Consider the following 25,129-nt stretch of genomic DNA (forward strand, 5'->3'; position numbering starts at 1 on the left):
GTGTGTTACATAGAGAATGCAGAGTTCCGGATTACACTATGTACAGAGTGTAGAATTCAGGAGTGCACTATGCACAGTGTGCAACCTCACCCCCTCTCCAAAGCTTCCTCACATCTCTCTCTCTTACCTGGCCTGACTCTAGTACCTCCCTGTGTAGGTGGCTCTGCCTCACCCTGCAGGGAGATTGTTTTCTCTCTCAGATTCTGGAGATCTGTTCCCGCTGGGCCCCACTGTGAGTGTGTACAGGGATCTGTTATTTCCAGGAACCACTGAGAGCAAAGATGTCCCTTGTAAACATAGAAGGCTTCTGTGTTTACAAGTGACAGTGAGGAGCGGAGGGTGAGAACTAGATTGGAGTTCCACATTCCGGCTACAAAACTGGGTTGGAGGATCACTTCTCAAGGCCCGGTGAGCCGTATTCAGCCCGTGGGCCTTGTATTTGATACCTGTGCTGTAGAGGGATGAATGATAATAGAAGGAAGACTGAAGCTGTTTCTGGTACTGCTGGTACTGGATTGCACTTGTACTGGCTGGTGATCTGGAATCTTTATTTTCTATCACTCTCCAATCAGTGTGTGAGGGCAAAGTGGGGGCAAGCTGCTATCTTCAGGTGTTGGTTACATTGTGTGATGCTTTGATTGGTCACAGCATTTTATTTGTGATCAGCACTGTCCAATGGACAATGCAGTGACAGTACTTTGCTTGTGCATGCTGGGGGGCGTGTAAGAGCAAGAAAAAAATGAAGCTCTAAAATATCATCCAATCCTGTGACATCCACCTTCCATCCACTTATGTACAATAGGCAGATAGAAGGCAGTCAATGTCCCCAAAAATCATAATTCTGATGATAATGTCATTCATAATGATGATGATGGAAACAATATGACTGAATTTGTTTAATCTGATCTACAGCATTATACATTGAATCAATGTGTTACATTTACATCATTCTCTTCCCCAGCATTGTCCCTCTTGTGTTCAGTTCAGGTTTGAAAAGTAAAATGTAGAGTTTTGGAGAAAACATACACAATAATATTCCAGCACTGGAGGTCAGTATGGCGAATATCTCCACAGCCACCATGTATTTCCCTCTGGTGCTCAGATAGGCGGGGATCATGGCAATCCAGACACTGCAGAACACCAGCATGCTGAAGGTGATGTACTTGGCCTCATTAAAACTGTCCGGTAATGTCCTCACCATGAAAGCCAGAAGAAAACTCACAGCTGCCAGAAACCCCATATAACCCAACATAGAGTAGAAGCCGATAACTGACCCTTCATTACACTGAATGAGGATCTTCCCAGGATAGGAGTCCATGTCATACTCCTGAAATGGTGGAGAGATGGACAACCAGAGAATGCAATTCATAACCTGAATGGATGAGCAGAATAACATAACTGTATTGGGAAGTTTGACTCCCACCCATTTTCTACAAGAGCTTCCAGGTCTGGTGGCTTTAAAAGCAATGAAGACCATGGTGGTTTTGGCGAGGATAGAAGATGCTGAGATGGTGAAGGGAACTCCAAAAGTGACTTGTTGCAGCATACAGGTAATATCCACAGGACGGCCAAGGAACAGGAATACAGAAAGGAAGCTCAGTATGAGGGAGAGGAGCAGAATGAAGCTGAGGTTCCGGTTATTGGCTCTGACTATGGCAGTGCTCCGAAACCAAACAAATAGTCCAAGTATTAGAAGAGATGTTGTAGCAAATATGACTGAAGTTATAGAAAAAAATAAAACTAGAATGTCCTCCTCGTATGATAAATACTCATTGACCTTGTCAATACAAATAGTTTTAGCTTTGTTAGGCCATTCATTTTCAGGACACTTCTTGCAGAAATCACTGTCTGTAGAGTAAAAAGAAGTGAAAATAACATTAGGCACGATAGCTATTTGACAGTATTAAATATTTTGTTCTGTATTTTTCCTTAACCACTTGATCTCCAGAAGATTTACTAAGAAGACTTCATGACCAGGCTGGTAGGGACTTACATCTCAATCCCAGCGGACCATCATTCGGTTGAGACAGCAGCGCTCACCTGTAACTGCACGCATTCGCTCATCCAATGCGCGCATGCGCCAACGGCACGTGCTCGTGCACAACGGGAAGGCGCGCGGCGGGAGCGCGCGTGTGCATGTTAATTCGGCTTGGCCCAAATCTCCTTTAAAAGCTCAATAGTTTGCCCAGCACATTGCTGTCTGATCTGAAGCTTTTGAGTGTTAATCTGCATCTGAACCTGATTGTCTGTTTTAACCTTCTGACCCGGCTTGTTGACCATCCGTACCTCTCCAACCTCTGATCTTGGCTTCCATTGACCCTGCTCCTCTGATTGATCCACCACTGCCAGACCCTCCTGCTGTATCACGACTACGCTTCAGTCTTCCGTACCTGATTACCTGATTATCCGTTGTGACCCGGCTTGCCTGACTCTGCTATTACCTGCTAACCAACTTACCTTACCAGCTTGTTGCCGTTGTACCTGGACCCTTCAGCTAGGGTCGCTGACCCACTTCCTCAGCTTCAGTGGTCTTCAGTCCCACCGCTCCAGAAGGGATCAGCACCCGCATCTACTACACGCTACTCCGACACTCCTACCCCACCATGCTCCCCACTCCAGCAGCTTGTGAGCCGGAGCCGTAAGACAGGCCTCCTCCTGCGACCAGGCTCTGGCTACCAGGTACGTGGTACATAACACAGGTCATTTTTTGATCACCTCTCTGTTTTTTTTGTGCTATAAACAAAAAAAGACCAACAATCTTGAAAAAATACATAAAAAGGGGATAACAAGTAGTGGGACTTATCTCTTCCCTTATTCCTACCTTCTCTATCACTCTTTATACACCTCACCTATACATTCACATTTTCTACACCAATCATCCTCACCCATACCTTTACAATACACATTTTCAATCATCTTCACTTAACAATACATATATTTTCACTTAGGTCCCCCCTTAGGGGGTCATCACCATAATTTTTCACCAGGGTCATATACCCACACTCGCAGCCTGGGATCTGCCTGTACCAGTTGTCATCGCCCCTGTATGTCACCTTGGCGCCCGGAGATGATACTCTATACCGGTGACTCCCGCTGCCTCGCTGTCACTGTGTGGATGCAGATATAAGTTGAACGTACCACCATGTTTTAAATATCCTATTATACTTCCCCTTTTTTTTTTCATTTTCTAATTTGTCCTTTTTGTGTTTTACTTTTATTTTCCTAAAATCGATTTTTGAGATTATCTGGAATCTTTATTCTTTGTTTCTAGACAATTCCCATGTTTTATGCTCCTGATGAGCGGTTATAAGACGCGAAAGTCATCGAGGTAGCAACTCCTATTTTTTTTGAGCCATCAATTCTTATTTTACCCTGGATCAATAACACTAACCTTCACATGGTTTAATTTATGCTTTTTACCATTCGAAAATGTTCAACTCTTTGTTTCTTCCCTCTTTGTTTCCTGTATTTTTAGATGAATCTAGACAGATTACCTAGGCCACCTAGGCCAATTTCATCTTGGCCATGCTCATGAATGTATTTATGATTTGTTTTATTTACTATGTATGTCCATTGGATTGTGGATTACTATGCCACTTACAGTTGCAATAAAAGTATGTGAACCCTTTTGGAATGATATGGATTTCTGCACAAATTGGTCATAAAATGTGATCTGATCTTCATCTAAGTCACAGCAATAGACAATCACAGTCTGCTGAAACTAAAAACACAAAGAATTACATTTTACTATGTTTTTATTGAACACACCATGTAAACATGCACAGTGCAGGTGTAAACAGTATGTGAACCCCTAGACTAATGACATCTCCAAGAGCTAATTGGAGTGAGGTGTCAGCCAACTGGAGTCCAATCAATGAGATGAGATTGGAGGTGTTGGTTACAGCTGCCCTGCCCTATAAAAAACACACACCAGTTCTGGGTTTGCTTTTCACAAGAAGCATTGCCTGATGTGAAAGATGCCTCACACAAAAGAGCTCTCAGAAGACCTACAATTAAGAATTGTTGACTTGCATAAAGCTGGAAAGGGTTATAAAAGTATCTCCAAAAGCCTTGCTGTTCATCAGTCCATGGTAAGACAAATTGTCTATAAATGGAGAAAGTTCAGCACTGCTGCCACGCTTCCTAGGAGTGGCCGTCCTGTAAAGATGACGGTAAGAGCACAGTGCAGACTGCTTAATGAGGTGAAGAAGAATCCTAGAGTGTCAGCTAAAGACTTACAAAAGTCTCTGGCATATGCTAACATCCCCGTTAGCGAATCTACGATACGTAAAACGCTAAACAAGAATAGATTTCATGGGAGGATACCACAGAGGAAGCAACTGCTGTCCAAAAAAAAACATTTCTGCACGTTCACAATTTGCACAAGAGCACATGGATGTTCCACAGCAGTACTGGCAAAATATTCTGTGGACAGATGAAACCAAAGTTGAGTTGTTTGGAAGAAACACACAACACTATGTGTGGAGAAAAGGAGGCACAGCACACCAACGTCAAAACCTCATCCCAACTGTGAAGTATGGTGGTGGGGCATCATGGTTTGGGGCTGCTTTGCTGCATCAGGGCCTGGACGGATTGCTATCATCGAAGGAAAAATGAATTCCCAAGTTTATCAAGACATTTTGCAGGAGAATTTAAGGCCATCTGTCCACCAGCTGAAGCTCAACAGAAGATGGGTGTTGCAACAGGACAACAACCCAAAGCATAGAAGTAAATCAACAACAGAATGGTTTAAACAGAAGAAAATACACCTTCTGGAGTGGTCCAGTCAGAGTCCTGACCTCAACCCGATTGAGATGCTGCGGCATGACCTCAAGAAAGTCATTTACACCAGACATCCCAAGAATATTGCAGAACTGAAACAGTTCTGTAAAGAGGAATGGTGAAGAATTACTCCTGACCGTTGTGCACGTCTGATCTGCAACTACAGGAAACGTTTGGTTGAAGTTATTGCTGCCAAAAGAGGTTCAACCAGTTATTAAATCCAAGGGTGCACATACTTTTTACACATACACTGTGAATGTTTACATGGTGTGTTCAATAAAAACATGGTAACATTTAATTATTTGTGTGTTATTAGTTTAAGCAGACTGTCATTGTCTATTGTTGTGACTTAGATCACATTTTATGACCAATCTGTGCAGAAATCCATATCGTTCCAAAAGGGTTCACATATATGTTCAAATGTTTTTTAGAGGTTATATCCCCAAAATGTTTTATATGAAACTGTACAACATAAATAAATATTATTTCCCGATCACTTGACATCCTTTTTGCTGCTGTGTGCTTCATTTAAAGTCCCACTACTTGTTCTCCCCTTTTTTTTAATCAAGATTATCGATGGAGGCGGCTACTCCTTTAGTTCTCGCCTCATTTAAAGTCCCACAAAGTTTTTTTCATATATATATATATATATATATATATATATATATATATATATATATATATATATATATATATATATATATATATATATATATATAAATTTACTTTCTGCTATCAAACACATTCAATAAAAAAAATTAAGCCGATATATATTCTGCTACATGTTTTTGGAAAAAAAAAATCCCAATAAGAGTATATTGATTGGTTTATGTGAACTGTGGTATATCTTTATGATTTTGTTTTTTATATATACTAGTAATGGCGGTGATCAGTGACTTAGAGAGGCACTGTGATATTGTGGTGGACAATCTGACACTAACTGACACTTTTGACACTTTGCGGGAACCAGTGACACTAATACAGTAATCAGTGCAAAAAAAAAATGCACTGTCAATGTCACTGGCTGGGAAGGGGATGAACATCATGGGCCATAAAAGGGTTATCTGTGTGCCTAGCCAGTGTTTTTGTGTACTGTGTGCGCTGCTTTTACTAGGGGAAGATATGAATTTTATTCTGCGCTTTGCAGGGACACAGAATCCATCCCTTCCCCCATGTCAGAACAGAGATCTGCCTTGTTTACATAGGCAGATCTCAGTTCTGTGTGTTTTACTGATGATCAACAAGTGCCAGCAGACATCCAGTACCCAGCACCCGCAGATCGGCTTGTGCTGTGATTAATCACAGCAGAAGTAGCCCACTGGTGGGGCATGTGCACCTCCTGCAGGTGAAAGTGCAGAATCATGTGTGTGTGTGTGTGTATGTATATATATATATATATATATATATATATATATATACGTGATCCTGCACAGGAGGGCCGCCCTGTGACAGTAAATCTTCTAAAGTGCGGTCTGGAAGTGGCTTGCCTTAAAAAAAAAAATGTAGTTAAGATGGTAATATTAAATATGAATTAAAAGCCATACAAAACCAAAACAATTTTGGAACAATATACAGTAAATGTTGAATATCTCAAGAAAGTTTTAGTGTGATGACGCAATAATGAAAACGAAAGAACATCCATAGCTAGATTCAGAAAGATTTACACCGGCGTATCAGTAGATACGCCGACGTAACTCTGAATCTGCGCCGTCGTAAGTTTAAGTGTATTCTCAAACTGAGATACACTTAAACCTAGCAAAGATACGACAGCCTGCGCCGTCGTATCTTAGGGTGCAATATTTAGGCTGGCCGCTAGGTGGCGCTTCCGTTGAGTTCGGCATAGAATATGTAAATGACTAGATATGTCTATTCACGAATGTACATGCGCCCGTCGCAGTAAAAATACGCCGTTTACGTAAGGTGTTTTCAGGCGTAAAGTTATTCCATCAAATAGCTGGACTAGTCAATGTTAGGTATGGCCGTCGTTTGGAGCAAAGCACACTGGGATATGTACACAGACGGCGCATGCGCCATTCGTAAAAAACGTCAATCACGTCGGGTCACCCCCTGTAACGGCTACCCACTGGTGTGAGGGTCTCAGCCGTTGGAGACGTCCTTTTCCCTTGCAAGCTGCGATATGCAAGTACCGCCGGTATATCCCATCGAACGCCCTTTCAAGAAACGAGACGTGCTACGTTTGCAGAGTCAAGCAGACTGACCTTTAATGTCACATTTTTCTTCCTTAAATCTGGATACAAACTGTACAGAAACAAATGACACTCCCCCCCCCCAGGGGGGGCTTCAATACACACACTTTGAAAGAATGACCTTCCCTTGAGCCAATCAGCTGCTAGCCATTTCGGCTCCTCAACTTAGCTTGATCAGACAATAGAATTCAATTAACCTTTAAAACAATTATCACTCACACATAATCCCCATCAGCATACACCTCACAGGAGGCTGTTATCTCCACAAGAGAGTTCATTAGCTATGCGAAGGGAACATTAGCATTCAGCAGTGACAGAGACCCTTGTCCAGTTAACCCTTTGAGCTCAGAATACAATGTGGTACACCCACTTGTGACAAGCCATGCAGTTCCTTGTAGTCCCCCTGCACGAAGATCATAACTGTCCCGGCAGCATGCATATGTCCGTTACACTACTCCCCCTTTGTGGAACACTCCGGCAGACCCGGATTGATCCTTTTCGGATCAACTTGGGGATGTCCGGTCTGCTGTTAGGGTAAAAGTTCAGTTTGCCTGGACAGTCCGTCGGCCTTCTCATTGGCTTACCAGGTTGGTAGCTGATGGTGACGGTGAATAATAGAATTCAATTCTGGAACAGTCACTTGCTTTGCTCTCTCAATGGCTCCCAAAACCTGTTGCTGATGCTCTTGGGACAAATACGGCACCACCTGGATGCAAATCCCATTTAATCTTTTGACAATTTCCGCCTGTTTGTGCATTTCAATGTTCAAGCCACGGGACATCTCATAATACATGACATAGTGTCGTTGCATCTCTGATTTCTCACTGGCCAACTTGTCACATTCCCATTTTAGACTGTGATATTGTGCCGGATCTACAGTACATGTCGGGGAAGGTAGTCTTACCCGGTTCTCAGCAGCAAGCGGGTTGATTCCAGCAACGCGGGTGGTCACGGGACAAGCAGCAGCAGGTGTAGGTAAATAAGCCGAAGTCAGAGGGCCAATGTCGTTGCCCAGCACCACCTCGGCAGGTAGGTTGTCCATGATACCAACTGTGGTCTTTCCTGACCCGGCTCCCCAGTCTAAGTGCACCCGGGTGGTGGGTACGCGAAATACAGCACCCCCTGCGACCCGGACGGCAACTGTGCGAGTGGACACGTTCTCTGGCTTTACCAGATGTTTTTGAATCAGAGTGATAGTAGTCCCGGAATCTCTTAATCCTTGTGCTACTTGTCCATTCACCCGTACCTCCTGACGGTGATGCTGACGGTTATCCGGAGAGGCCGCTTGTATTGGGTCTGCCTCATACCAAATTCCTAGACATTCCTCCGGGCCCCCCTCGGTCTCCAGGCAGTGGGCCGCAGAGGGACGTGATGGAGTGACCTCTGTGTTGGGTGTTGTGCGTCTCCAATTGTTATTTGTAGCTCTCAAAGGGCAATAACGAGCAATATGTCCCGTGTCGCTGCAGTGATGGCACGTCACCCTAGGCGAATCCCGGGGGTAGTTGCTAGGCCCCTGAGGACGTGGTGGGACTGGAGCCCGAAACTCTGGGCGTGGGGTGACGGTTGGAGTACGCGGTTCTACCTTATGAGCCAGCCGTGTAGTACCCTGGCTTACTTTCCTTGTTTCCGCGTACTCATCTGCTAGCCGAGCCGCCTCGTTTAAGTTAGCGGGACGGCGATCTCGTACCCAGTCTTGTATGTTTGCGGCCAGGTCTTGGAAGAAATGTTCCATTAGGAACAGCTGCAATACTTCCTCCCCGGTGTTGGCCTTGCACCCTTGGACCCAAAGGGATGCCATCCTTTGTAACTGGTTGGCCCATTCCATGTGGGAGTCCACAGCCATCTTCTTGGACTCCCGGAAGCGCCGGCGGTAGGCTTCTGGCGTTACGGCATATCGGGTTAGCAACGCCTTTTTAACTTGCTGATATTGTAAAATATCCTCTGGAGCGAGAGCCCGAAAGGCTTCATTGGCTTTGCCCGACAATTTCCCCGACAAAATAGTGACCCATTGGTCTGGTGGTACCTGGTGTAGTGAGCACTGCCTCTCAAAGTCCGCCAAATATCCATCGATTTCCTCCTCACTTTCTACAAAAGCTTTAAATGCAGTGAACGGTATTTTCTTTCCTGTAGCAGCAGGTGGGGGGGTAGGAACTGCAGGTGTAATGGGCTGTCTCGCTCTTACCAGTTCCAGTTCTTGTCCCCTCTTCGTTTGTATCTCTTCCCTTGCTTCCCGGAACAGCTGGTTGATTAGTTCCACGGACGTTTCTGGATACAAGGATAATCTCCGCTGTACAATCCCAGTAATTACATCTTCTTTGCTGACAGGTGCAAGGGGCTCCGTTCCTTCCATGGATTCATCCATTTCGTCCAGCTCCAGCAGGTCAGCTATCAGCTCCCTCCGTGGTCTGTTGCTGGCGCTCCTACCACGAATCTCCAATAGATCTTTCAGTGTGGATCTTTTCAGCCTGGCGTACTGCGACTCCATTCAGAACTTGCTGTCTGGATAAAAGGACCATCCCACTGCTGCCACCAATGTAACGGCTACCCACTGGTGTGAGGGTCTCAGCCGTTGGAGACGTCCTTTTCCCTTGCAAGCTGCGATATGCAAGTACCGCCGGTATATCCCATCGAACGCCCTTTCAAGAAACGAGACGTGCTACGTTTGCAGAGTCAAGCAGACTGACCTTTAATGTCACATTTTTCTTCCTTAAATCTGGATACAAACTGTACAGAAACAAATGACACTCCCCCCCCCCCCAGGGGGGGCTTCAATACACACACTTTGAAAGAATGACCTTCCCTTGAGCCAATCAGCTGCTAGCCATTTCGGCTCCTCAACTTAGCTTGATCAGACAATAGAATTCAATTAACCTTTAAAACAATTATCACTCACACATAATCCCCATCAGCATACACCTCACAGGAGGCTGTTATCTCCACAAGAGAGTTCATTAGCTATGCGAAGGGAACATTAGCATTCAGCAGTGACAGAGACCCTTGTCCAGTTAACCCTTTGAGCTCAGAATACAATGTGGTACACCCACTTGTGACAAGCCATGCAGTTCCTTGTAGTCCCCCTGCACGAAGATCATAACTGTCCCGGCAGCATGCATATGTCCGTTACACCCCCCCATTAACATAAAACACGCCCCCTCATCCTAATTTGAATTAGGCGCGCTTACGCCGGCTCCATTTACGGTACGCCGCCGTAAGTTAGGAGGCAAGTACTTTGTGAATACAGTACTTGCCTCTCTCACTTGCCTACTGGGCACATACACCCCCTTCCTGCCCAGACGAGATTTTAGCTTCCGGCACTGCGTCGGTTTAACTGACAATTGCGCGGTCGTGCGACGTGGCTCCCAAACAAAATTGACGTACTTTTTTTTTCCCCACAAATAGAGCTTTCTTTTGGTGGTATTTGATCACCTCTGCGGTTTTTATTTTTTGGGCTATAAACAAAAAAAGAGCTATAATAAATATCCATTTTTTTAAAAATATATTTTTTTTTCTCAGTTTAGGCCGATACGTATTATTGTACATATTTTTGGTAAAAAAAAAAATTCACAATAACCTGGTTTGCGCAAAAGTTATATTGCCTACAAAATAGGGAACATAATGATTTTTTTTTATTTTTTTTTTACTAGGAATGGTGGCGATCTGAGTTTTCTTTTCCGGGACTGCGACATTATAGCGGACACATCGGAACACTTTTGACACATTTTTGGGACCATTCACATTTATACAGTGAACAGTTTTATAAATATGCATTGATTACTGTATAAATGTGACTGGCAGGGAAGGGGCTAACCACTAGGGGGCGGAGAAGGGGTTAAATGTGTATCCTGGGTGTGGTCTAACTGTAGGTGGAGGGGGGGTGACTGGGGGAGGTGACCGATCTGTGTCCCTATGTACAAGGGACACAGATCGGTCTCCTCTCTCACTGACAGGACGTGGAGCTCGTTTACACACAGAGCTCCACGTCCCTGCTCAGTTACTGAGCAATCGTGGGTGCCCGGCGGCCATCGCGGCCGCCGGGCACGCGCACTGTGTTCCCAGTGACGCGACGGGTGCGCGCGCGCGCCCTAGAGGCTTTAAATGACAGGACGTCATATGACATCCTGTCAGAACAATAGAGCATGGTTGTCAAGTGGTTAAAGGACTTTAAATGTTTTCATTTTCTAATTCAATATCAGAATTTATACTTATAGAAACATAAAACTTACTAGATTGGTTTGATATTTCTCCTTCTGAACACGGAGCACAATTATAACAACATGGGTGACATCCTTCTCTTACAGATTTTCGGAACCCCGGAAGACATTCCTCGGAGCATTGACCTCTTGGGACCTGAGATAATATAGAGCTATATGATCTATTCAAGAGCAAAAGTACAGATATAATAGTGTAGGGAAGCCGAGCTTCTGATGTTTACAATGATGCAGCATGTACAGTATACCTTGGTGGAAACACATGGACCATTCCAGAAGGTGGCCCTTCATTAGTCTGGATACCACAGAATATGTTCTGATCCAGAAGATGGAAATAGACATCTAGAAGTACTAGCAGAATCTTTTCATTAGAAAGGTTACAGCAACAAAACTATCAGTACAAACATAAACACTGCTTTAATAATCCAAAGATGGGGCATGGTCTGCCAGGGTCCATGATGGCTGCCTGATAACGAAACTCGTAAGCCAGGGGAGAACACCAGAGCTACAGCGGTCCACATCAGAATACAAAAAACAGACATCCAGGACCCTAATCAGTAATCACCCTTACACTCCAGCCAGCTATGTCCTGCCAATGAATTTGGCCCGAAGAAACTGATGGCCTTCTTCAACAAGCCTCAGCCTAAGATCAGTCAGACTCAAAATGGCCCCATGAGGCATACACAGATCTCCCAGATGAGATCACTGGAGAGGGGGACTTACCACTACTCCCTTCACCCATTGTCTCCTTTAATCTGTTGATGGAACCCCTGGCAGAACACATTAGAGAGAACCCCCTGATATCTGGATTCACTATAGGCCAAACATCACACAAAATATATATTTTTATGGATGACATAATCCTCATGATTACCAACCCAGATCCTTCCTTGGCAGAGGTTCAGCAAACCCTCCAAAGATGCAGCAATGTCTCCTATTATAAAGTAAATACTACCAAATCGTATATCCTAGACTTAGGTATAGATGCCACAGCTAGAAACTTGCTTCAAGCCCAATATTCCTATGTCTGGGAAGAAACAGACATAACTTATCTAGAGGTACAATTAACAAGATCAACTAAAATCTTGTTAGCGCCAACTTCAAACCATTACTTACCAAGCTACAATCTGATACACAGCAGCTTGCGAAGCATGAATGAAATTGTCAGGCAGATTGGCATCTTTTAAAATGTTACACTGACCACAACTGCTTTACAAATTCAGAACCATACCCATACCTATCCCCTATCCTACTTTACATCTCTACAAACTATGCTGAACAAGCTTCTAAAAAAAAATCCAAAGAGAAAATTCTAAGGCCCGGTACACACGAGCAAACATGTACGATGAAAGCGGCCTGTCGGACCGTTTTCACCGTACATGCCTGCCAGAGGGCTTCTGTACGATGGTTGTACTAACCATCGTACAGAAGTCCGCGCGTAAACACTACGCGGGGCGTGTCCGCGTCGTCGCCGCGGCGACGTGGGCGGGCCTGCCATTTAAAGGCTTCCACGCATGCGTCAAAGTCATTCGACGCATGCGAGGGACGGCGGGCGCTCGGACATGTACGGTAGGTCTGTACTGACGACCGCACATGTCCGAGCGGGCAGGATTCCAGCGGACGGTTTTAAAACACGTCCAGGAATATTTGCCCGCTGGGAAAAGGCCCGGCGGGCAAATGTTTGCTGAAATTCGGCCCGCTCGCGCCTACACACGACCAAACATGTATGCTGAAACTGGCCCGCGGACCAGTTTCAGCATACATGTTTGGTCGTGTGTACGGGGCCTTAGGCCCCATACACACGAGAGGATCGATCCGCTGGAATTGATCCGCGGACCGGCTCCAGCGGATAGATCCCCTGTTGTGTACGATCCAGCGGATCTGTTTCCGCTGATTTTTGTCCCCGGGGATGGATTTCCAGCGGATAAAAATTTCTTGACATGCTAAGAAATCTATCCGCTGGAATCCATTCCAACGGATTGATCCGCTGGTCTGTACAGACTCACCGGATCAATCCGTCCGAATCCATCCCCCGCATGCGTCGTAATGATTCGACGCATGCGTGGAATTCCTTATATGACAGCGTCGCGCACGTCGCCACGTCAACATCGCGGCGACGGCGCGACACGTCACCGCGGACGGAATTCTGCGGGGATTTTGATCTCATGGTTAGTACAACCATGAGATCAAAATCCGCCAGAGGATTTATCCGCAGAAACGGTCCCCCGGACCGTTTCCGTGGATAAATCCTCTCGTGTGTACTAGGCATAAGAAGGACAGAGAGGACAATCTGTCAAAAAGACCTGAAGAGCCGAACTGTATGTTGTCTACCGGGTGCTCGAATTCGGCACATCACGGATCTGGTGGACAGATTACTGGGAGGGGCGGGGGAAGACCTGGCTGTCATGGTGCAAGTTGGCAACAATGACAAAGTCAGAGGAAGATGGAGTTTCCTAAAAAAATTATTTTAGGGACTTAGGAGCTAAATTGTGGAAAAGGACCTCCAAGGTAGCATTCTCAGAAATACTGCTGGTACTTCAAGCCACGCTAGAAAGGCAGAGGGAGATTAGAGAAGTAAACAAGTGGCTGAGGAGCTGGTGTAGAAAGGAGGGGTTTGGGTTCCTGGAGAACTGGGACAACTTCTCAGTCAGTTACCAGCTCTATAGAAGGGGCAGATTGCACCTAAATGAGGAGGGTGCAGATCTGCTGGGAGTGAAGATGGACAAACATTAGAGGGGCTTTTTAACTAGGCAATGGGGGTGAAGGTCCAGAGGTAGAGATAGTCAGCGTGTAACAAATTCCAGAGGGTAGTATTGGGGGCATTAGTGGTAGGTTGACTAAAGCTCCTCATCCCGAGGTAAGTACAGTAACAAGTCCTATTTTCAACCTCAGAACACCCAATAAGGAGATAGTATGCGACCATTCTAAACTGTGTGGCATGTTCACCAATGCCAGGAGTTTGGTGGACAAGATGGGAGAACTAGAGCTACTGTTGTATGAGGAGGATTTAGATTGTGTAGGAATTTCAGAGACTTGGTACAACAGCTCTTATGATTGGCTGGCAACCATTCAAGGGTATTCCCCATATCGCAGGGATAGACAGGAGAAAAAAAGGGGGAGGTGTGTGTCTGTATATTAAAAATGATGTGCAAGTGAATGTGAGAGATGACATCACTAAAGGAGCAAGGGCAGAGGTGGAATCCTTATGGAAACTAAGGGAACTAATGGGAAAGTAATACTGGGAGTATGCTACAGGCCCCTAACTAGAGGGAGGAGGCAGAGGCGGACCTCCAATCTCAATTTGGATTAGCGGCAAGGATAGGAAGTGTAATTATAAAGGGGGATTTTAAATATCCAGACAAAGACTGGGTGCAAGGAACCACACATTCATCTAAAGCTAGCCAGTTCCTACATTTTAGGCAGCATAATTTCATGGGTCAGATGGTAGATGCATTAACTAGAAACAGAGCATTACTATACCTGCTGATTACCAACAATACAGACTTGATTACAGATGTGAAAATACTGGGACATTTAGAAAACAGCAATCACAAGTAAATTAGTTTCAGTAAAAATCATACAAATAGAAAACATAAGGGGAATACAAACACACTGAATTTCAAAAGAGCCAACTTCCCTAAACTACGATCCTTACTAGAAGATACTAAATGGGATAAAATCTTAGGAACAAAGAACACAGAAGAAAAATGGGTATGCTTTAAGGGCATATTAAATAAGGGTATTAGCCAGTGCATCCCAATGGGAAATACATTTCAAAGAGCTAATAAAAGTACTGGGTGGCTGAACTCCAACGTAAGAATGCATATAAAAGCAAAGGAGAAGACCTTCAAAAAATACAAGGCTGAGGGATCATCATCAGCATTCCAGGGTGGCTAAGATAGAACACGAAAGGCACATAGCGGAGGAGAGTAAAAAAAAGAGTAAAAAGAAATTCTTTAAGTACATAAAAAGTAAGAAAGGGAGGTCAGATCATATTGGTCCCATTAAGAATGATGAAGGGAATCTGGTTACCAAGGACTGAGAGATGGCAAGGGTATTGAATTTATTCTCCTTGGTCTTCACAAGGGAATCGGGGGACTTCAGTAACCAAAACTGCTGTGTTTATCCTCATGACACATCACAGGAAGCCCCCTCGTGACTAACAGAGGACAGAATTAGAAATAGACTTGAAAAACAAAACATTAATAAGTCACCGGGATCAAGTGGCTTGTACCTGAAGGTCAAGTAATTGCCAGACCATAGTTTCTAATTTATACGAACAGTCTACTGACTGGAATGGTATCAGCTGATTGGAGAAAAGCCAATGTAGCACCAATATTTAAAAAAGGGCCAAGATACATCCCTGGGAATTACAGACCAGTTAGCCTAACATCAATTGTATGTAAGCTCTTGGAGGGGATGATAAGGGACTATATACAAGATTTTAGTAATGAGAACAATATCATTAGCAGTAACCAGCATTTATTCACGAAGAATCGTTCCTGCCAGGTCAATCTATTAACCTTCTACTAGGAGGTGAGATGCCATCTAGATAAAGGAAGGCCCGTAAATGTGGTGTATCTGTTTTTTTCACAAGCATTTGATACAATTCCCCATAAACATTTACTGTACAAAGTAAGGTCCGTTGGTATGGACCATAGGGCGAGCACATGGATTGAAAACTGGCTACAGGGGCGAGTTTAGAGGGTAGTGATAAATGGGTGGAAAGTGGGATCCCTCAAGATTCTGTCCTGGGACCAATCCTATTTAATTTTTTTCATAAACGACCTGGAGGATGGGATAAACAGTTCAATCTCTGTATTTGGGGATGATACTTAGCTAAGCAGGGCAATAACTTTGCAGGATGTGGTAACTCTGCAAGAAGATCAGAACAAATTAATAGGGGCAACTACATGGCAAATGAGGTTTAAAGTAGAACAATTTAAAATAATGAATTTGGGTGGCAAAAATATAAATACAATCTATACACTGGGGGAATCTAGGGTGGAAAAATGCCTGGAGGTCCTAGTAGATGGCTCAGCAATGGCATGCAATGCTAAGCTACTGCAAGAAAACAAACAGAATTTTTGGCATTAAAATGGGATTCACTCCAGAGATAAAGCGATAATTCTCCCACTCTACAAAATGCTGGTCCAGCCGCATCTGGAGTGTGCCGTCCTGTTCTGAGCACCAGTCCTCAGCAAGGATGTGCTGGAACTCGAAAGAGTCGAGAAAATGGCAGCAAAATGAATAAAGGGACTGGAGGATATTAGTTATGAGGAAAGGTTGTGAGCACTGAACTTATTCTCTCTGGAGAAGAGACGCTTGAGAGGGGATATGATTTCAATTTACAAATACCGTACTGGTAACCCCACGATAGGGAAACATTTTTTCCACGAAAGGGAATTTAATAACACACACGGCCATTCACTAAAATTAGAAGAAAAGAGGTTTAACCTTAAACTACGTAGAGGATTCTTTACTGTTATGCCGCGTACACGCGATCGGTTTGTCTGAGAACGTTCTGATGGACCGTTTTCATCAGACTAACCGATCGTGTGTGGCCCCCATCAGTTTTTTATCCATCGGTTAAAAAACTAGGAACTTGTTTTAAAATTTATGGTTAACTAACCGATAGAAAAAAAACGATCATCTGTGGGCACGTCCATCGGTTAAAAGTCGACGCATGCTCGGCAGCATTGAACATCATTTTTCTCAGCACGTCGTAGTGTTTTACGTCACCGTGTTCTGACGCGATCGTTATTTTAACCAATGGTGTGTAGGCACGACTGATGAAAGTCAGCTTCATCGGATATCTGATGAAAAAATCCATCAGACTGTTTTCATCGGATGAACCGATCGTGTGTACAGGGCATTAGAGTGGTAAGGATGTGGAATTCACTTCAACAGGCGGTGGTCTCAGCGAGGAGCATCTAGAATTTAAAAAAACGAATAAAATAAGCACCTGAATGACCACAACATACAGGGATATACAATGCAATACTGACATAAAATCACACACATAGGTTGGATTGATGAACTTGTGTCTTTTTTCAACCTCACCTACTATGTAACTTTATGTAAAAATCAACCACATTTTAGGAGTCACTCATACAGAAATCCAGGTAGCTCCATTTTTTTTATGTATATACAGTAACTGCAAATTTCTGATCGGGGGAATTTCTACTCTAAACTTTTTTTTTTTCTTTTCTTATTTTTTAGTCTGATGAATTCAGAAGGTCTGGGTAGAATCTGACCATGGATAATAATGGTGGTCGTTCCACTCCAAAGTCTTTTATCTTCTTCTGTACACAGGAGTCGGGGTCCTTCTATGAGTATCTATGTCCCGATCTGTGTGATGAGGAGGGGGAGGTAATAGTAGTCAGTCGCATTCAGCTGGACCTTTTCTGTAATGTAGAAGATGTTTTGCAGTTCATCCACTTCTTCAGGTATAATGAGTGATGGGAGTGATGGGAACCAGTGGTGGCTGGTGCTCAACATTTTTGGGGGGCGCAAACAAACGGAAAAAAAAACAATTGAAGCCTCACTGTGCCCATAAAACACAGCCACTGTGCCCATCAATTGCAGCCACTGTGCCCATCAAAGGCAGCCACTGTGTCCATCAAAGGCAGCCAATGTGCCATCAAATACAGCCACTGTGCCATCAAATACAGCCACTGTGCCATCAATTGTCGCCACTGTGCCATTCCATCAATTGTCGCCACTGTGCCATGTCATCAATTGTCGCCACTGTGCCATCAATTGTTGCCACTGTGCCATGCCATCAATTGTCGCCACTGTGCCATCAATTGTCGCCACTGTGCCATCAAATGCAGCCACTGTGCCATGCCATCAAACGCAGCCACTGTGCCATGATTTATTGCCACTGTGCCCATCAATTTTCACCACTGTGCCATGCCATCAAACGCAGTCACTGTGCCATCAATTGTTGCCACTGTGCCCATTTATTGTCACCACTGTGCCATGCCAACAAATGCAGCCACTGTGCCATCAATTGTCGCCACTGTGCCATCAATTGTTACCACTGTGCCATCAATTGTCGCCACTGTGCCATCAATTGTCACCACTGTACCCATCAATTGTCACCACTGTGACCATCAATTGTCACCACTGTGCCATGCCAAACGCAACCACTGTGCCATCAATCGTCACCACTGTGCCCATCAATTGTCGCCACTGTAAGCTGTAAAATGCTGCCAGATTGCCCTCTCCCTCCCGCCCGACACTAAAAGGAGTTGTAAAGGAATTTTTTTTTGCTGAAATGACTGTTTACAGGGTATAGAGACATAATAGTTAACTGATTCCTTTTAGAAATGATTAAAAATAGATAAAAATCAATCATATAATGTACCTGCAGTTTCAGTTTCGTTTTTGCATGCTGTTTCCTGCTTCTGTGATGTACAGAGACACAGAGCCAATACAGGGCAGTGATGGTTTGTAAAACGAAACTGATTGGTGTTGAGGGGTTTTTGACACACAGTAATTACACCTTCTTGATTAGTGACCACAGAGAGAAAGCTCCCATGACTTTTTTCATCAGGAAACAGACAACCAGGAAGTGTTCAGAACAGAGAAGGATTAGAGCAAAAATGAACAATGAGGACATGAAACCAGGACTGCAGTAAGGTAAAGGAAGCTATTTAGCTAAAAAAAATCCTTTAGTGACCCTTTAACTTTCTGGGGTCAGCCATCCTCCTTTCACCATCCCGCAATGTCTTCTCCCACCCTCGATGACACTTCAGCCAATCAGTTTACCAGTAACCAGAACCAGTGAATCTGATTGGCTGAGACGCCTGTCAGTGTTAACCTGGTTAACTATTTGGAAGCCAAAAACAGCCCTCAGGCTGTAATCAGAAAGACTATCAGAGCCACTGGCTCTGATAGACACTTCCAAAGCCAACCAGCTGCCAGTATTTAGTGGTGGTGCACACATCTAGACCTGACACCTTCATCCAATCACCATGGAATGGGTCAGGGAAGATGTTGGTGGTCTATGAACAGGATGGGGGGAGGGGGTTAGGTTTTGTCTGGAGATGGCTTTGGGGACAAAACTAGAATGTTTCTTGTATAAGTTCTGGATCGGCTTCCCCAGTGTAACTCACCTTGTCTCCTTTCCATGATATATACTCTGGTTCTAGTGTAAGTTGCTGACCCTCTGAAAGGGACCCATCAAAGTAACCCACATGCATCCACTCACTGATATTTGTATCTTCAATATTTGTAACCAAATTTACAATTTCCATTAGGCTGGGCAGTTCTCCTTTATCATTAAAAATCATGACCTCGCCATTCTGATCCTTGTACTGGACTTCTTTTACATAGCGGGACAGCTTAAAAATGACAGAAATGATTATAGGTAACAAACAAGGAAGTGACAATTTCCTAACCATGCCCCTGACTACGTTTCTTATTGGATGGAACACTGTGTAGGGTGGAGCCCGGAGATGTGACATCACGACACTACATGTGCTGACTGCTGCCATTGTGTTGGTTGGAAACAAATGTTAACCAAGGAATTTTTGTGTTCCTGCAATGCTTGTTTTAATTCTCCAAATGTAAATAGCCTGTATGCTTTTTACTTAGCCCCGGACCATTTTGCTGGTCAAAGACCAGGCCACTTTTTGCGATTCGGCACTGTGTCGCTTTAACTGACAATTGCAAGGACGTGCGACGTGACTCCCAAACAACATTTTTTCCCCCACAAATAGAGCTTTCTTTAGGTGATATTTGATCACCTCTGCGGTTTTTATTTTTTGCGCTATAAGCAAAAATAGAGCGACAGTTTTGAAAAAAAAATATTTTTTTACTTTTTGCTATAGTAAATATGCCCAAAAATATATATAAAAAATATTTTTCCCTCAGTTTAGGCCGATATGTATTCTTCTACATATTTTTGGTAAAAAAATCACAATAAGCGTTTATTGGTTGGTTTGGGCAAAAGTTATAGCGTCTACAAAATAGGGGATAGTTTTATGGCATTTTTATTAATATATTTTTTTTACTAGTAATAGTGGCGATTGTTATCATGACTGTGACTTTATGGCGGACGCATCAAACACTTTTGACACATTTTTGGGACAATTGTCATTTTTACAGCGACCAGTGCTATAAAAATACCAGAGTCCTGGTATAAATCTTAAGTGAAACCCAACAAAAAAAAAAGGTCTCCTCAAAATTTTACACTGGACTCTTAGCCAAGCTTGCACCCTGGGTAGCTAGGATAAGGGGGGATGGGCAGTTGTCTGCCCCATTATTAACCATGCCAGGCCACATGCCCTAAACATGGGGGTACCTTCCCAGGGGGACCACCTGCTCATGAACCTGGCACAGTAGTTGTGGGGATCTGTGCTGGGGACTTATGTGGCTCTTGAAGACTCTGTAAAAATAGGGAGAACAAATATTATCTTCTAAAGAGCAAAAGTATAGTTGCAAGTTTTTACATGTTTTGCTTGAGGTTTGTTATTGAAAAATGTAAAGTATTACACCTGGGGGCTAAGAATATGAACACAAGTTACTAATCAGTGAGAGAACCCCAGGAGGAATTGAGAATGGAAAATGATCTGAAGATTCTTGTAGACCACAGGCTCAGCAATAGCATGCAATGCCAAGGTGCAGAAATCAAGGTCAACCGACTATTAGCATACATTAAAAAGGAGTATCTACTCGGGGCGTGGCCTGCTGTGGACCGGAATGGCTGTCTGAAGTCAGAGCTCTGTCCCACGGCCTGGATAACAGCAACCCGCCACAACTATTCTCCCCGCAGCCCACACTGCCAGAGCAGAGGAGAAGCAGGAACACTCCGGAGCATGTCGAGGCGGCGCGATAACCCACTGATTCCCCGCCGTTTGACTGATCATTACCCACCTGCTACCCACGCTGTCTCAGCGTATCTGCCTGCCAGCTCTGTATCGCTGCATTCATCAGGGGACACAGCCTCTGCTCCCATGAGAGACTTCATGGACACTCTCCCTCCTCCAGACATCTCCCTAGGAGGACAACACGCTGACAGAGGTAAGAGGCTGGCTACCTCCCTACCTACTTGCAACAACTCATCTCAACCCTGCTCCCATGCCCGTGATACACTGATCGACCGGGCACATAGAATTGCAAAGCCATTGCACCTCCCTGACGACATCCCCAGGGATATTTTGGCCCGCATACATTTCTTCCACGTCAAGGAACAAATTCTCTCTGGTGCCAGAGCATCTAAACCCTTGCCAGCCCCATTCGCGAATATCAAGCTGTACACGGATCTCTCTCCTGCCACAATAGTGATGCGCAGAGCCTTTTCCCCCGTCATCTCTATTCTCCAGCAGAAAGACATAACGTACAAATGGGGTTTCCCAACAAAGTTGCTGATCTCTCACCAACAAAAGATCGGGCCAAATTTTCAAAGGAGATACGCAGGCAGAACTGCTGTTCAGCCTGCGTATCTCTGTGCCTAACTTTGGAAACGATCCTCAAAAGGATTTTTCCAAAGTTAGGCAGAAGATCTGACATCTGTAAGACACTTACACTGTCAGATCTTAGGATGCAGTACCGCATCTGCCGCTGGGGGCATTTCTCATTGAAATGCCACTTTGCGTATGCAAATGAGGACTTAAGCAGATCTACAAAGCTTTTAAGCATTGTGGTTTCTGCGTAAGTTACGATTTGCTTGCGCAAAATTAGGGCTGGTTTTACAATGTGTAAATTTAGTACACCATGTAAAATCAGACCTTTTTTTCGATCGCCGCGATTTTTTGTTAAATTTGAATTTTTTTTCCCGGCGCGTATTTTTTTTTTCCGACACAACTTTATTGTCCCGTCGCGATCCACAAAGCCCACGTTCGCGTGCTGCCCGTCGGGAAAAATGACGTCACACGCATGCGCGCCTAATTTAAATGGGAATCGCCCATTTAAACTAGGAACGCCTTGCGACGGACGGAGTTAAGTTGCGCTGCCGCAATTTTCCGGGTAAGTGCTTTGAGAATCGGTACTTAATTTCGGAAAATTGCGGCAGTGTAACTTAACTCCCTAAAGTTAAGTTACGCACGATTTTTGAGAATTTGGCCCATCATTCCTATCCTCACGCCAAAGGATGGTTACAAAAGCTGACCAACTGGGGTCTCCTCCCCATCACTCCTGGAGACACGGGACAAAATAGTTCCTCTCATACGCCATCTGCTTCCAGGATCGTGACAAATAAAATGGATGAAAACATATGACCTTAGTCACAGCCCTAGTCCCCAGCCTACTCCAATCCAGCCTGCACGACTTACCTTTCCGTTTTCCTCTCCACCCCTCAGGTTAAAAGTGTGCTAGGCACACGTTGGTGTGACATTTGTTGTAAATACAAGTTATTTCAATATTGTTGTTTTTTCCTCTATTGATCCTATATAGTTGCGTTTATTCTGAGTGTTAGTAGTTGTATAGTTTCTGTTTATTTACCTGAAGCAAATACGGCATAGTCAGTTTGGTCTATTAGATCCTTGTTTTTTTGTTTTTTGGGGATATCGCCAGAGGGTGTAGTCTCTCTCCCTCTGATAGTGCCTCCACAGCCACCTTTGCACCATGTCCCTCTTGATCACCTCCTTGAATGTGAAAGGCCTAAATTCACCATTCATACTCTCTTCCTCCGTAGGTACTGGTCCTCTTTGTTGGACCATCCTCCTCCGCCTGCACATTTGCAGAAAGCACCCCTTTGCCTGTCTCATTGCATAACCCATTGGGAATCCCTACAGAAGTTGTTTCACAAGTAGTACTTCACCCCTGAAAGGCTTGCAAAGATTTACCCAAATATTTCTCCCAAGTGTTGGAGGGGCTGTGAGAATATCGGTTCTCTTTCACACATTTGGTGGGAATGCCCCCCTGTCAAGAAGTTCTGGGAAAAAGTGAAGACGCTAATCTTTTCTTTGTGTGGCATATCCTTCCCCATGTCCCCACTGGATCTGCTCATGGGTCTCTCTATTCATAAATGGCCTAAACATTTACAACTTCTGGTGACACACATCCTAATAGCAGCAAGACTGGCGATTGCGAAAAATTGAAAAAAAAACTCACCCTCCTCTGTTGAAGGATACCATTCAACTACTCAACCTCCATTTTTTAATGGAATTTTCCTCCGCCAAAGCCAACATATCAACAAACCAATTTGCCAAAGCCTGGAAACTTTGGATCTCTGACTCTAGAAGTGCTCCTTTGTGTTATCTGCCCCACTCTTCCTGGAACAAAACCTATACCTCCCTTCCTTTCCATTCCATTAGCCTGCAAAGGATTCACTCTGATACTCAAGTATGCTCTAATTGTCTGTGACTCCATGGCTATAACCCATTTGGAGATACCTGGAAACAGTACTCCAGTTGTTTACTATAGTGATATATTATGCCTATTTGCACATCTGTTTTATACTGCCTGTCCACTACTAAGTCCTCGAGTTCTGATGTAACGTAGTAGAAGCGACATGTTAGCACGTCTTTTTCTTTGGAAAAAATGTGAATTTCGCGCCAACTAAAAGTGATTAGATAAATAAAATATGTACCATATATATTAGTAATTAATGAGCTGCTCCCCAAAAGAAACAGTAAACTGAATCGGTGATGTGAAAAAGTGAAAGGTAGGAGGCGCTTGAAAGTATTATCTAAACAAATTAGTATTTATATATATATATATATATATATATGTATGTGTGTGTGTGTGTGTGTATATATATATATATATATATATATATATATATATATATATATATATGTGAATAACAAACCAACATTAAATAAATAAACAAGAAATGGAATTGATGTGATAAATTGGCAATAAATAAGTAATCAATGTCACCACAAGTATCTGTGTTCAATAGTGCTTGTGTTCAAAGAAGTGCTTGAAGTCCACTGATAGGGGTTTCCACCTCCACCAAGACAAGAATTCACCCCAAATGCACACAAAAGGATGGCTCCTTACCACAAGATGTTGACCTATTTAATTAAAAAGAGGTAAAAAAAGCTTTAAATCACAAGCCCAGTACATCAGAACTCCATGCGCGGCTCTTAGTCCCTTGGTACAGTCAGACTCCAAATGTCACAGGACCGAACAGAGAAAAATGAAGGCCGCCATAGTATTATACCGTTTTTATTATAAAAATATAAAACCATACAGCGCAAAATGGCCTCTTACTTTTGTTGGTGTCTGTGTCCCGGCACTGAGGCTGTTGAGCGTTGCAATGGTGAGGAGACTGTTCCACGCTGGGGAAGCTGGCGTGCGTTCCAACTCTCGGACCGGAAGTGCGTGATTGTGCGTAACCAGGCACCTTGATGTACATTTCGTGTTTCGTGAAGCTTCCTGACGACGTGGCAACATGAAACGTACGTCGAGGCTATATGGTTTTATATTTTGATAATAAAAATGGTATTAGGGGTGAATTCTTGTCTTGGTGGAGGTGGAAACCCCTATCAATGGACTTCAAGCACTTCTTTGAACACAAGCACTATTGAACACAGATACTTATGAATAGATTTTATTTATTTGTTTATGTATCGGTGGTGACATCGATTACTTATTTATTGCCAATTTATCACATTAATTCAATTTCTTGTTTATTTATTTAATGTTGGTTTGTTATTCACACACATATATATATATATATATATATATATATATATATATATATACTAATTTGTTTAGATAATACTTTCAAGCGCCCCCTACCTTTCACTTTTCACTTATTTTTCTTTGTTCTCATTTACCTTGGTTGTACACAAATCAACGCTAGGGTATGCCCAATTGGCGATGTTTTTGTATTCTCTTGGAATCTCCAACATAATAAATACTTAAACTAAAAAAAAGGGTATCTACTCAAGAGTAGGGATGAGCTTCGCGTTCGATACGAACGTATGTTCGACTCGAACATCGGCCGTTCGATTGTTCGACGAAATTCGT

The 25,129-nt window shown here is 43.7% G+C and overlaps 1 protein-coding gene across 1 annotated transcript; it reads right to left on the minus strand.

Annotated features, from left to right (window-relative positions):
* Window positions 1–883: 883 nt before the first annotated feature.
* Window positions 884–24,512, minus strand: LOC120926697 (vomeronasal type-2 receptor 26-like). The gene is made up of 6 exons (XM_040337260.1): window positions 24,368–24,512; window positions 23,348–23,541; window positions 19,321–19,548; window positions 11,446–11,588; window positions 11,213–11,361; window positions 884–1,848 (listed from the first exon to the last, which is right to left on the minus strand). The coding sequence occupies exons 1-6, from the start codon at window positions 24,510–24,512 to the stop codon at window positions 941–943; spliced, it is 1,767 nt and encodes a 588-aa protein (XP_040193194.1). The 3' UTR covers window positions 884–940.
* Window positions 24,513–25,129: the final 617 nt, after the last annotated feature.

Source organism: Rana temporaria, chromosome 1 (assembly GCF_905171775.1).
Source record: "Rana temporaria chromosome 1, aRanTem1.1, whole genome shotgun sequence".
Taxonomy (NCBI): domain Eukaryota; kingdom Metazoa; phylum Chordata; class Amphibia; order Anura; family Ranidae; genus Rana; species Rana temporaria.